The sequence below is a fragment of the Aplysia californica genome, unplaced genomic scaffold, assembly GCF_000002075.1.
Source record: "Aplysia californica isolate F4 #8 unplaced genomic scaffold, AplCal3.0 scaffold00722, whole genome shotgun sequence".
In the NCBI taxonomy this organism is placed as follows: Eukaryota; Metazoa; Mollusca; class Gastropoda; order Aplysiida; family Aplysiidae; genus Aplysia; species Aplysia californica.
Window position 1 is genome coordinate 235,078 of NW_004797992.1, and position 14,073 is coordinate 249,150.

Consider the following 14,073-nt stretch of genomic DNA (forward strand, 5'->3'; position numbering starts at 1 on the left):
CACACACACACATACACACTCACACACTTTCTCTCTCTGTCTCTCTCTCTCTCTCCCTCTCTCTCTCTCTCTCTCTCTCTAACTCTCTTTCTCTCGTGGATCTACACACTTCGAACTTAGGCCTACAGAATTACACAAGAGAAAACACATGAAGCAATAATATCAAAGTATTATTGTATGCCATTTTTATGTAGGCTAACTCTTTTGCTTAGACCCCCCGCAAAAAAAACAACAACAAACAAACAACAAAAAACAAAACAAAACAAAAAACAAAAAAACCAACCCCAACCCAACAAACAACAACATTAGCAACACCAAACAAAAACCATAAAACACCCAAGGAAAAAATTATAGCTTATTTTGAATAGGATCTTTCTTCCCTGGCCTTTTGATAACGCTTTCAAGCTTATTATAATTACTTAAAGCTCACCATGGTCTTAGCATATTGATGTGCATGCAGGCTAGATCTAACTTCCTTTTACATGTACACAATGTACATGTCATGTAGAGTTGATCTAGCGGGTTGACATTATTTAAAAAAAAAAAAAAAGAAGTAGGTAACGTTCCACAAGACACGTGAGTCTTGGCTGGTACATAACAGTAACAGGAATTTTAGTTCTTTGACGGCAATGCACTGTTCGAAAGCTGCTGCGAAACTGAAGCAACAGAGAACAAACTTCGTAATGTAAGCAAAGCTAGCTGCTTGACTACGGAACAGACCCTTGGCGAGAAAACTGCTGACAACATCAGGGGAACGTAGGCTTAACCCTCCTCCTGACATTGGAGGATGCGACACACGAACTCTCACGTAGGCTAACCTCCCGTTGGCCTGCAGCCTTCAACTTCACTCGCCCAGTCAGACCAGCGTAGCCTAGACTGCTGTCGCTGTGTTCCTATTTTTCGTCTATTCACTCATCACTGACCAAGTTGGATATTGTATAAATTCAGCTTTGCTTGCCCACGACTTACCCAACCCAGAAGGTAGATCTAATTTAGATGTACTTTTTCTAAATTTATAGCAGTCATAATACCCCGTAGATTTTTCTTTTACTTCGTAGATCTGGATAGATCTGTCTACCCGCAAGGCCAAGGCCGAGCCTCGCCGAAGTTGAAGTCTGAACTTTTACTCAAGCAACAAACAAAGCTTGAGCCAAGACCAGGCTTAGGCCAAGCTTGTAAGTTTCACTTTCAGGCCCACCCCCCGGCTCCTTTCTCTGGTGTCTAGATCTAGATTATAGAGATCTAGATCTAGATTTAGATCTCTGTGACATTTTCCGTCTGAGACAGGGGAAATTAGGGTTTGAGGGTTTGATTGGGGGGGGGGGGGGGGGGTCAAAGGCCGGCCGGTGGGATCAAGGATCGCTTTCTGTTCGGTTGGGCTAGCAGTGGTCAAACTCACCTCTCGAAAGTGCTATCCTCTCTGATAATGACATGCATTACAGTTTACTAGATTCTAGATTGATATCTATCCAATTACCACCCCAGCAGGCGCGGTTCGTCCATACAGCGTACGGTCGTGCAGTGCCGCCCAAAATGTCTTATGTTCTATTCCGTAAAGCACCCACAATAATAAAATCAAAGACTCCAGAAACAGTCATAGAGTACTAGATCTAGATCTAGCCAAATATTATAGGCCGGCTCTATTTCTCCGAACGTTCGGGAAAATAAAGCTGGGCTTTATTTCTCTGAATGTTCGGGAAAATAAAGCTGGGCACTATTTCTCCGAACACTCTGAAATCACATCCTTTCCCGCAAATTTCGGATGTATATATATAAATCTAGATCTATAAAATTATATTATAGGCCTACCAAAGATAGTTCGTATACAAGTCAGCCTGATTCCCTGTTTGAACTTCTCTGTTGGCATCCACCCCTTGGCGCTCATGTAGGACCTTTATGCAGTTGTGAGCGTCGTAAAACCTTACTAAAACAAACTAGACTTGAGCATAATTCCTCACGATTTAAAAGTCTCATGAGCACGCTCCAGCCTTTTGGTCATCTCACTTTTCTGATATCTGGCGACATCATATAATATGTGAGGCAGTGTGGTGAAGTCAGGCGCTCGTCAAAATAATGAAATCAAAGAAAACGATATTTTTCTTCCAGTTCAGCATTTTTTTTTGAATTTTTATTTTTTGGCTCAACACCTTTCATTAAAAAACACATTCCTGTGTGGATAGCACTGGAAAACGTTGATTAAAGGCAAAAAAGTGTAAATTTTCTGTTTTCACAGATTCTCAAGTTAAGGAAATTATAACTAAACTTTAGCAGCCATTTTCCACTAATTTTACCTCTGAAACCAGGTGACCCTAGCCTTCTTCAATCGAAATTTCTAGACTTGCATTCAAGATAGCTGGATATTTTTTTCATCAAAAGCAAGACAAATGAACAACCTTTAAGGTAATACCATAATAACTTCACATGACCAAAAATTGACGAGGGCCTAATTCCACCACGTCATGACACATATTATTTTGCCTACAGGCTGAGGTGGCATAGTTCATTTAAGTTTCTCCAAGCGACTTAAGAATTACATTCCATTTTTGATAACATGTTCTTGAATCAGCGCAGACCAGTCCAGGAGCATTGGCAACAAACGCTTGAATTTGGCAGTGAAGAAGACTTCACTGTGTAGTTAATTTATTACAGTAGATTATGATTTCATCTGTGAACACAGATTAACAGGGACAATGAATGATACAGGTCCTGTACGACATAACATGAAATAATATGGGGTACACTACTACGTAACGTACAGAGAACATGAACTAATAACTAGTAATGACACATAACCATACTTCCCCCCCACTCTGCTCCTGAGGTTTGACTGCTTCCTGTTACCCCTCATTATTGTGTGGGAGAAGGCGTTTCAGGGCTGCGGGGAGACTTTTCCTTTTTCATACTTGCAAAACCTGTCGATAATTGGGGCTGGCGGTATAACAGGGGGCAGTACAAGGAGGTTTGACCGTACATCTAAGACGCACACTTTCACAGCCTGGAAACAGACAAATTATTCCATCCCTTTGGAGAGTTTTGACTTGTCAAAGATGGAAATACTTTGCCCTCTCAACCCTGATTCAACAAAAGCCCCAACTAGGTTTGGTTTCACTGGCCTTAACATTTTTATGTCATGCTGCCTTCAAAGTAGGAGGGGTTAGGTTTGTGGAGTAGCATTTCAGAGGTGAGATGTCTTGTCCTGCATGCCCACTGGACAGGTGACACTTGAACCCACTGTAGCTGGTTCTCTAGATAATCTCTTCCCCCCCCCCCCCCCCCCCCCCCCAAAGGGGGGGAAATAAGGACGTGATTTTTTTCTGGCTCCTTTCCGACTGCATTTAATACTAAGTGGTGTAAAAATAAGTAGCTTTCGGGTGCTATTGTTATTTTTATTAAGGATGAGCTCCACGCCATACTTTTAAAAACTTAAAGTTATTTTCTATATTAGGTGGATCATATATAATATACATTGAAATTTAAAGAAATATTCTTTGAAGATATTTTTTTTCAGTGAAATCTCTGCATCATGTCATTGGGGAAAAAAACAACTGAATGAAACTGTTAGAGTACAACAATGTTGAAAATCATTAAATCCTGTCCTTCTGAGCTATCATGTATTATGAATATCTTTAGTTTTGTGTGGTCATCTTCATTCCCCTCTCCAACTCTGTCTCTTTTTCTCTCTCTTTATCACTCTCTCTCCCTCTCTCTCTCTCTCTTGCTCTCATATTTAAAATCATATTTTCACTCTCACTTTATCCCACTCTGTCTTGCTCTCACTTTTTTAACAGGCTTTGTATCACTTAAAACGACAGTCTGTTGAATAGCTACTTTTTTTCAGTGCTCATCTATTTAAAAAAGTGAAGTAAAGAATAGAAATAAAACAAGGAGAGAAACCATAAAATGTAGTACTGTTGGAAAGGGAAATCATGAGGATGGTATGTTATCAAAATATAAAGAAGCCCACTTTTTTCTGTACACATATAAGTAAAATACGAAGTCATGTGGTTCACAGAGAATGTCTGTCTTATAAATTATTTGGACTCTCTGTGCTGGCAAAGGCTTATTTAAAAAACCCCATTATAAATGAAGTTAATTTTGCTCTTGCCTGTCATTTTCCATCTGAAAGTGGTTAAGTTAATAGATCTTGAAGTAGAGAAGAGTATTTAAATTTTCTGATGCAACACCCATGTCATTCCCCTTCTTACCCCGCCGGCCTACACTCCATATGCACATACATGTACACACAGATACTAACATGCTGTCACATACTCCATCTCATTTTTGGGGGGACACAATGCCCTTCCTGTCTATATATATGTCATTCTTTGTTGTCCTTATTGAGTGGAGTGACAGACGTGGTTACTTTATGATTCAGTTATGGATGGGGAAGCAAACTATTGTACCTCAGAATTGAAATTAATGCACACCTTTGATACACTGTCATTGTGTGTTAGGAACATATTTTAAAATATTCTAAATATGTAAATTAATGGCTTTCCAATGTTTTGTTGTGTGTTGGCTAACATTGTTAGTGAATGTTCTTACTGCTTCCATGTGAAGCTTTGGGTTTCTGCTTTCTGAAGCATTTTTTTTACCACAAGGAAAATAGGAAAGATACCTGGAAAATAGGAAAGATACCTGACCTGAGTATAATATTATTCTGAGGTGGTTGAAGGTGAAGAACTATTTATGACTTGAACTGTGTGTTACCTTCCCGGCTGCCGTCTGTCAGTAAAGCGGATCATTTAATGTAAGTTTTGGTAATAATGCGATTAGAGTAATTTAGAGACAAATAGTGAGAAATCTTTTCGTTGTACAAAAGAATAGCATTAAAATTATGCTTTCGTATTTCTGAACAGTAACCAATTCTACTTTCAACTGCAGTTTGAAGACTGACCTCAGAACCCAGTTAAGAAAGTTACTCCAAAATAAGAATTTGATTATAAGAGATACATTTATTATTGTGAAGTATGGTCTTTTAGTTCCCCAAAATATCTTATAATTATGGAAAGTCTTTTGCTGTATTATAATAGTTATTTGATTTTACCTATATTTCATCTTATGGCGGTAGATGCAGGACAACTTACCTTGAGTTTGAAAGGCACTTTTTGTTTGTTGTATAGGTAACTAATAGGAATATTTTAGCATGTACTATTTATTGTAGAAATGCTTGGCATCGGCAACAAGGGTGCAAAGCATTTTCTTAAATAAGACAGTTTATCATTTGAGAACAGGTCTCTAGTTATTTTAGGGTGCTGCTTGGCTTTGGATAGCACATACTATCATACTGTGCAATAATGATTGAGGAACAGAGGAACATGTGGTGGTAGGAATTGTGCAATACTTGGAAGATGAAGCTTGTGCTGGAGTTAAGTGTTTCTTCTGTTCCTTTTGATGGGAGCATGGTATGTTTCACTCAATGACCTCTGTTACTTGGGCTGGATCAAGTCAAAAGTTGCTCTTGTGTCTTGTGCAAAAGGTCACCGTTTGAGTGTGATGACACTTTTGTGTTTATGGGTATGGTGATTTGAAGATGTAGCTTTCATTTTGAGACAGTTTGTATTGCACAGAAAGGGGATGAACAGAAAGGGAAATCTTGAAGAGTCGGAAAAAAAAAGTAAAGAAAGTAAGGTAGAGAATTGTTTGTGTTTATTTTATTTGCGTGCCCTGCGGAACAGCTGTTTGCTTACACAATCAGAGAGAAAATGCATGGTTTGGTTTCTGACACTCATTTACTGAATGGTGCGAAGCTGACCACAGGTTGTATGTGTGCAATGAGGTCCCACAATTATTATTGGATGCAGATTTATTCAGCTTGATATTTATAGAAAGTTATAAAATAAACTAAGTCTAGTTTTTTCGTTGGTGGATTTGTGACATTGCCACTAAAATGCTTGTTTAATAACCAATAATAATAGGAACCATGATACTTAGCTGGAGGATTAAAAAAATTATTTTGCTATTACCATATAATTACCCAGGGAAATCAATGTGATTTTGAGAATGGTAGTTCATTTGATCGTGCTGAAATAGCTTTATAGGCTCAAGACTAGCTCATTACATGACTGGCAGTCAGTGAATATTATGAGGGTTGAAGTGGTTTTGAGTGAATCAGGGAAGGGGTTTATCACCCTTTGTGTTTGTTGTTGAATGGGACTGTCGGATCGAAGCTTTAGTTTATTACTACCTCTTTTGATACTCACACGTGTATTCAAAACTTGCTTTCCTCAGAAGATAACTACGTCAAAGCAGCGTCATGGGATCCGCGGACGATCATGTATTGACCCTGAACTCAATGAATCCAAATGTGATTGAACTGCAGTACGCAGTTAGAGGTCCTATTGTCGTCAGAGCTACAGAGATTGAGAATGAACTCAAAGCTGGAGCGAAGAAGCCTTTCACCAGAGTGGTCAAAGCCAACATCGGAGACTGCCACGCCACTGGCCAGAAACCTGTCACGTTCATCAGGCAAGTGCTGGCACTATGCACCTATCCAGACCTGTTGAACAGCGATGGATTTCCAGAGGATGTTAAAGCACGAGCGAGAAAGATTCTCGACGGGTGCAAAGGAGGAAGTTTGGGATCTTACTCTGAGAGTGCGGGCTTGTTAGCCATCAGGAAGGATATTGCTGCGTACATCGAGGAGAGAGATGGGTATCCCTCAGACCCCAAAAATATTGTGATGTGTACGGGTGCTAGTGATGGCATCAAGTCCGTAATGAGCCTCCTTCTAACGGCGAAAAGCGGCAAGGAGAGGGCTGGAATCATGATCCCTATCCCTCAGTATCCTCTCTACTCCGCTACCATCGCAGAGTTTGGTGCATATCCGATCCCGTATTACCTGAATGAAGCTACCGGCTGGTCATTGGATGTGAGTGAACTTGAGAGGGCTATATCAGAGGCGAGGCCAAACTGCCTACCTCGGGCCATTGTCGTGATCAACCCTGGCAACCCCACTGGGCAAGTTCTGACCAAGGAGAACATCCAGGAGGTGATCAAGTTTGCCAAGAGGGAGAAGCTTTTCCTCATGGCTGATGAGGTCTACCAGCACAATGTCTACGCCGCAGGCTCAAAGTTTTTCTCCTTCAAGCAAGTGCTGATGGAGCTGGGCTCCCCATACAACCAGATGGAACTGGCCTCCTTTATGTCCGCCTCCAAAGGATTTATGGGAGAGTGCGGATACAGAGGGGGCTATGCAGAGGTAAGTAAATATTGGTTTTATTCTTTATAGTTTGTGGATTTCCAACTTTGTCGAAAGCCCTCTTCTAATAATGATAATATTGTAATAGTTTATCATAATCTGATGAATGATTTTGGTGGCATGCTGAATGGGTAGGTCTTTACCTGATGGACTTTTGAAGGACAATCATATTTGTTTTATCTTTTTGCAGTGCTTTTTGTAGCATTTTTTGTCAAATGGTTCTGACAATTTTGAATGTTGTGGTTGTACATGTGTGTTTGTTAATGTAAGTTAGTATGACTGTGGTAAGACTCTAATTTTGTTTGAGCGAACGTGGTTGAGGTATATATCTTATTGCCTATATTATAATTATGTAATGTTCCCTGGCCTTGCAAAATACACAGAGACAATGTAATTAAGCACATTGCATTTCTTTAGGTCACACTTGTGTAGGAAGACATTTATAAAAAACAATAAAAACTGTTTCAAATGAACTTAAATGATCATAAATATCTTAGACCAGAAAAGAAGTGCACGTCACATATGCACACATGAACACTTGCTCTCACACACCCACCCACCTGCACACACAAACACCCTGACGCAGATATGTATGTGAACAGAAATATAAGCACAAACTCATCAGTATGCGTTTGACCTTCTCGAGTAATTTTTGTGCATGTGTACTGAATAACATTTCTACATCATGTACAAGAAAGGCTCAGCAGATTGATGATATGATGATGTTGAAAGCAGCAGCTTCTGCTTTGATCATTCTTTCTCTGTTGGTATGAATGAGTGGGATATTTTTACACATATCAGAGGGTGGTTGGAAGATGCTCTTGTGGGGTTTGCTCCTTCTTTCGTGTCAAATATCTATCATCGTGATTCCACCTCGCCTCGTTTTTTGTGTTTGTAACATCCCTAATCTTTGGCACTTATGTGACCATATTGTGTTGCAAGTGACGAAAAACTCTAATTGAAACTAAAAACACATCAGGTGTGTACTTAATTGTGTCTTATATCTCATGCGATCTTAGATTGTGGTCATAATGTTGTGATAATCTCTGACTTTGCTGTCCTCCCTTTCAGGTCATCAACCTGCTGCCCGATGTGTATGCTCAGTATCAGAAAAGCATCACGGTCAAGTTGTGTCCACCAGTGTCTGGCCAGGCTGTCATCGATTGCGTTGTGAATCCGCCTAAACTAGGTTGGTGATTGCAGGGGGTGGTAAAGGATGACGAAAGTAATAATAATAGTTTGTACGTTTATGTCTGGTGATGACTGGTATGTCTTCAGTGTAGTGGCGAAGTAAAAGAACAGAAGGTTATGAGGACTTGTGGCTTCTGCTACGGCCAATGAGACCAATTCTGGCTGAGAAGGGTTTTGAGCATTATGGTGAAACTTTGTATTAGTTTTAATGTTAATTCTTCTGAATGTTAATTTTGTGGGACATTATTTTTCCAGACTCGTTTTTGTGGAGGTAATGAACACATAACAAGATCTGTTAGTCTCTCAATTAGGTCTATAGATACAGTTTTAATTTTTTTTTAAATTAAGAGAAAAATACTAATTTTAGTTTGTCTTTCTTATGCAGGTGAACCATCATATGAACTGTTCAAGAAAGAGAAAGAAACAGTCCTTGCCCAGCTCAAAGAAAAAGCAGAATTTGTATCACAACTCTTCAACTCACTCGAAGGAATCTCCTGTAATCAGGTAAGGTTGGTTTTTGGAGAATAATCTTGTCGAATTTGTCGTATATAAGAGTGACGAAATAATGATCTTTCTTCTTGTCACGCTGAAACTGAAAACTTCACTGAGCTGTCAATTTGCTCAACATTGAAAACTAACATATGAGGGCCACCTGTATAATACGGCCACCTGTACAAACGGCCACTTTCCATTTCCCCCCTGGCATTTTTTCGATATAATTTAAGTGTGTAAAACGGTCACCTGTCCAATGTGGCGGCGGCCACCTTATTTTATCAACCCACGGTCAAATTCACCAGCCTTATATGACCAGTTATGGTCACTCATTGCCCGATGCTTTGACTTTGACATAATTTTTAATCAGCCTCTGACGCTGTGGACGGGCTGTCATAATCCATTCACCTGACGTTATTGTTAGTCCCGCCAATGAATGTGTATCCAAGTTGACCAATGGGTAAGCCTAATAATGAATTTTTAACTCTTGGTGAGGGAAGCGTGTGATCCGTCATAACCTAGCCCGCCCACAACTCGTGCACAAATCATATGTGAGGTGACCGGTCATTGTTTTGTTTACCTAATCAGTAACAAAGTAACAATGGATGCTGACGTGAACTTGCGACAGAGTCTTCGCTCGTTCTCCAAGTGATTGAAACCCTAGTGTTTGTTTTACCATGCCACTTGGTCTTCATCGTCTTACTTACATAATTTTTTGTTTATTTTACCCTAGCACAAAATCAGCAACGAAAAGAAAGCTAACCAAAAAACAAAATAACGACACATAAAACCCTTCTTGCACCACCCACCTGCCTTTTCAAAAGAAAACAAAAACCCTTTTTAATTAGCTGTACGGCAGTCTATAGCCTGAGATCAGCCCCGGCGTGGACTTCTAAAGAGAATGATTTGCTTTCTTCATGTTGATCTGCCTAAGACGGCCACCTGTGTTATGCGGCCACCTTTTTCCTTGACAATGGGTGGCCGTTTTATACAGGTTTGACTGTATTTCAAATGCCTACTGCAATTTTGAACATGATGTCATTCCGAAAAGATATTCACTCTTTCAGGGACACTGCTTTTTCTGTCGGTAGTTTTAGGGCTATTAGTAAAATAATGTTCATCTTTGGTAATAACAAATAATGAACATCCAGAACATTTTATCTATGTGTCAAACCGAATGTGCTACTGATTAGGTAGACAATTATTTTGGGAATGTTTTTTTTATTTTTTACTTCAGCTTGTTTTTTTTTGGTAACACTTATGTTACATTTTCTTTGAATTCAGTGACTTTGTTCATCAGCTTCTTAATCTTACATGCTGTGTTTACAGAAGGTCAGCAAACTACCCACACCCTCTCTATGTTCAATTTGACATCTGTTATTCATAGCATATTTCTTCTTTGACAGGTCATGGGAGCAATGTACGCCTTCCCCTGTGTGCAAATGCCAGAGAAAGCCATTGAGGCAGCGAAGGCTGCGGGACAAACTCCCGACAGCTTCTACTGCTTTGCCCTGCTGGAGGAGACGGGTATCTGCACAGTGCCAGGCTCTGGCTTTAGACAAGTGCCCGGAACTTTCCATTTCCGCACAACCATCCTACCACAAGTAAGTAAAGTTTGGGACTGATGTTTTAATCCCGTCATTGCCAGGGGGTGTGCTTTCCTGCTGTCAGCACTGATTTTCAGCTTAGCTCGTTGGCAGTCTTATGCCTATGTTTTAATAACGTCGCAGTCCCCGGTCTTCGATTGTGTTACTTTCCTCACTTTTTAATTTCTGTATTCCCCATAATTTAATTTTTAAAAACTTGCAAATATAAGTAAAAAAGTGAACTCTTCTGCCATTTTAAAGTAATATTGGTGCTTATGTTTTGTGAGAGCACATGCTTGTTTGCTGGACCAGACCTTAATTCACCTATGGCTTGCAAGCTTCGCTGTAAATTTGGTACTGATATGAGCATTGTAAATTCCCAAATACGAATCCATGCTGTGCTTGTGGCTAAAACTTGGTATAGAAGAATTAGAGCCAGAGCTATAAAAATGTTGTTTTGAAAAAAATTCTGTTTTCAGATTTCTTCTACAAGACTTTCTTTGAAGGCCAAAGATTTTCTAAGGTCATATGAAAAGAGACTACATGCTATTGATAGAATTAGATAAGATTCCTTTATGACAATAACGTAAATGTGCAAGGGCTGATTTTAGTTCTTCTCTTCGTATTCCAGAATTCTTTTTCTTTTTGGTTTTTCTTTCCATATTCCAAAATTCTTTTTTTTTTTTGGTTTTTCCTTCCGAAGTCCAGAATTTTTTTCTCTTTTGCTATTTTTGTTTCTGTATTCCAAAATCCTGTTTTCTTTTTTGTGTTTTAGATGGATGAGCTGAAAGCTGTCCTAATGAAGTTCAAAGACTTCCATGTCGACTTCCTGGCAAAGTACAAGTAAATATGTGTGGAAGTGTCAGCGTGGGAGATGGCAGTCAGGAAATCCGCTCAAAACCAAGACCATCTTGTTTGAGCTGATACACACGAATTTTGATTTGTTGACTTGTTGTAAGAATTAGCATGAAAAGCTTTGACTTACCTCTCTGATTGCCGTTCTGGGTTTTCTTCTTTAGATTTGTCATAGTCATGAAGAAATCATAATTTTTTTTCTTTTAAAGGGACTGATTTGGTTATCCCGAGCCTTCAGCTTCAAGTGTTGACAGAATATCATAACTCCTGAGCATGAGTACTTGCTGTATATTTTATACAATTATGTTGTGAAGTGTTTGTTGGATGAATGGTTAAGTCCAACTCACCATCCTATTCTTTAATACAATGTGTATGAAATGTACAAGAATTTCAACTAATAACCTTTTATTGCCTTTCACTTTTATTTCAGAGGTTGAAAATATCATTTGTAAACAGTAAACATTTTGAAGAAATCATAACAGGAGAATAAAAAATGCTAAGTGTGTGCCCCTTGAGCTAACTGTTATTACTTAATAATGTCGGTCCATGCAATATTTGAAAGAAAAACATTTTCTTATTTTATATTTATAAAGCATGAGATCATGTGGGCATTTAGGATTTGAAAAACAAACTTGTTCAGTAGTTTATGGGCCTTTATGTTTTTAAAATTTGGAGGGTTTTGTTTTTTTGTCTCATTAATTAATATTTCCAGTGTTTTTCGCCAATGTCAAGTGCAAATATTTTAGTAAATTCTTGTTTGTATTCACACTGGACGATCTCATCATCCTACTTGCTCAAAATTCAAATCCTGTCCCTCAGACTATATCATTTCAAAGAGCAATGAAATGTGGACTTTGGATGCTCAGAAAATTTGGTTGTTGAGGTCCTTTCCATTTGAATTTAGTGACTCCCAAATACTTACTATGAATGTGCCCATATTGGGCATAAATGTTAACAGTTTACATACATTTATTGTCTTTTCCATGATTATTCTTTTTTAAAACTTTGTGTTTGAATCTGTCTTAAATTATGTGGGTTTTTTCTCTCCATTTTTTTTACCCATCTCCGTTTTCACCTTGCTCAGGTTATGCATAAAGTTTTCAGCCTCCACAGCTTTGCACTCTCAAACCACACTGCATGTGTTGCTGCTTTGTACCTTTTTACATACACACCTGTTGGACTCTTCAAGATAGAAAGATAGACATTTGGCATGATTTGGATCTTGTTCTTGTGTTTGTTAATATTCTTTGTTAAAGAGTACTGTTAAAAAGTTCGTAAATTGTTGTTTACACTGTTGTCTGATAAACTAGCTTTTTAAAAACCAGTTGTATATAACATATATTTTTTGTGTGAATTGTCCTCTTTCAGTCTCTCATATTGAGTTTCATATTGCAGACAAAGCAGATGATTTAATTAATGATTTAGAGAAAGAAAAACTCTTTATTAAAGACATACTTGTTATCAAGCGTGTGATAAAAAATTATTTTTTATTGGGTAGCTATGATTATTGAGCCCGTTTTTTTTCTGGGTAGCTTTGATCTATTTTCATAGCGCTCTAGACCCAGTCACTCCGCCTCTTATAACCTAAAAGTGTTTAGAGCGGCGTTAAAACCTATACCATTTTTTTTTCCTCCCACCCACTGTGATTTGAATGGTAGGTTCCAACTTAAGTGCTAGTATTAAACCAAAAGCATTTATTGACTACTTTGACTTCAACAAGGTATTTCATGTCTTATTCAGAGAAGTGGGCATATCAGAGAGATGTGTTTAGTAAGCTTCCATTGGTGGGAGAAGGTTTTTTTTCTTTACATACTCAATGTCCATTACAAAATACTTAATTTTTAGGTTTTCTTTTTTGGAATTCTGGCCATGTTTCAGAAGTTATTGATCAAGGTACTTGATGATAATTTTCTTTCACTCTGAGCCTAGTATTTGTTATTGTGATTTGTTAACGTCACAAAGCATTATTTTGTATGGATGCAGTTTATTGGATTTTTGTACTTTCATAAAGATGGATGTTGAGAATGGCGTAGAGTGGTAATGAGAAGCAGAATGTAGTATGGCTGATCATACCTATCCAAGGCATAGTTTTGGTCCATGAATATAGGTTTCTGTAAGTGCTTGACTTTGCTTGTGTGTCTGTATCTACCTATGAGTGAATATAGATGCGTGTGTACATTTGTATGAGTTAATGTTGGTGTGTTGGGGATTGCTGCTGGTGTTGAGGTTGAATTGTGTTGAACTGCAGAGTGCTCAAGATAAGGAAAGACAACTCATTTCATATAGTGATAGTTATCTAGACACTTCTGTTGCTAAAGACTCGGTAATAGTCAAGTTATTTATTTTGTTTATGACAATCTATTTCACAATTAATCATGAATTATTTATGAGATATTTTATAAAGAATTTAGAAAAAAATTTGGATAGGGAGTAGTAGCACAAGGTTTAAATGGAAGAATGATTTTACTAACGACGACTGTAGAAGCTGTATTTTCTATATGGTTTGCAGCACTGTTTTTTTTTCTCCTTTCTTCTCTGATAGACAGAGACATGTTGAAGATCAGTATGTGTCAAATGAAAAATGTTTAATCCCCCGGGGCGGTGCCACTGACTGAAGTGTGTTTAGGCCATTCCCAAAGGGAGGACATTTCTCGTTCTAATGCACAGTAGAATTGTAAATGGGCTGATTCATCAATGTCACGCTCATAACTGTGCCTGATCTACAACAGGGAACTGCTGCTTTTTCTT

The 14,073-nt window shown here is 38.5% G+C and overlaps 1 protein-coding gene across 2 annotated transcripts; it reads left to right on the top strand.

The window, feature by feature from the left end:
* The first annotated feature begins 736 nt into the window (after positions 1-736).
* Positions 737-13,731, top strand: LOC101862977 (alanine aminotransferase 2). 2 transcript variants are annotated; one of them, XM_005108805.3, is made up of 6 exons: positions 737-981; positions 6,232-7,201; positions 8,273-8,390; positions 8,778-8,896; positions 10,291-10,488; positions 11,246-13,731. In XM_005108805.3, exons 2-6 carry the CDS (start codon positions 6,257-6,259, stop codon positions 11,315-11,317), a joined length of 1,452 nt encoding a protein of 483 aa, XP_005108862.1. In that variant the 5' UTR covers positions 737-981; positions 6,232-6,256; the 3' UTR covers positions 11,318-13,731. The 2 variants fall into 2 exon arrangements, with proteins under 2 accessions (XP_005108862.1, XP_005108863.1); XM_005108806.3 differs by lacking the exon at positions 737-981 and adding an exon at positions 993-1,175.
* The last annotated feature ends 342 nt before the right edge of the window (positions 13,732-14,073 follow it).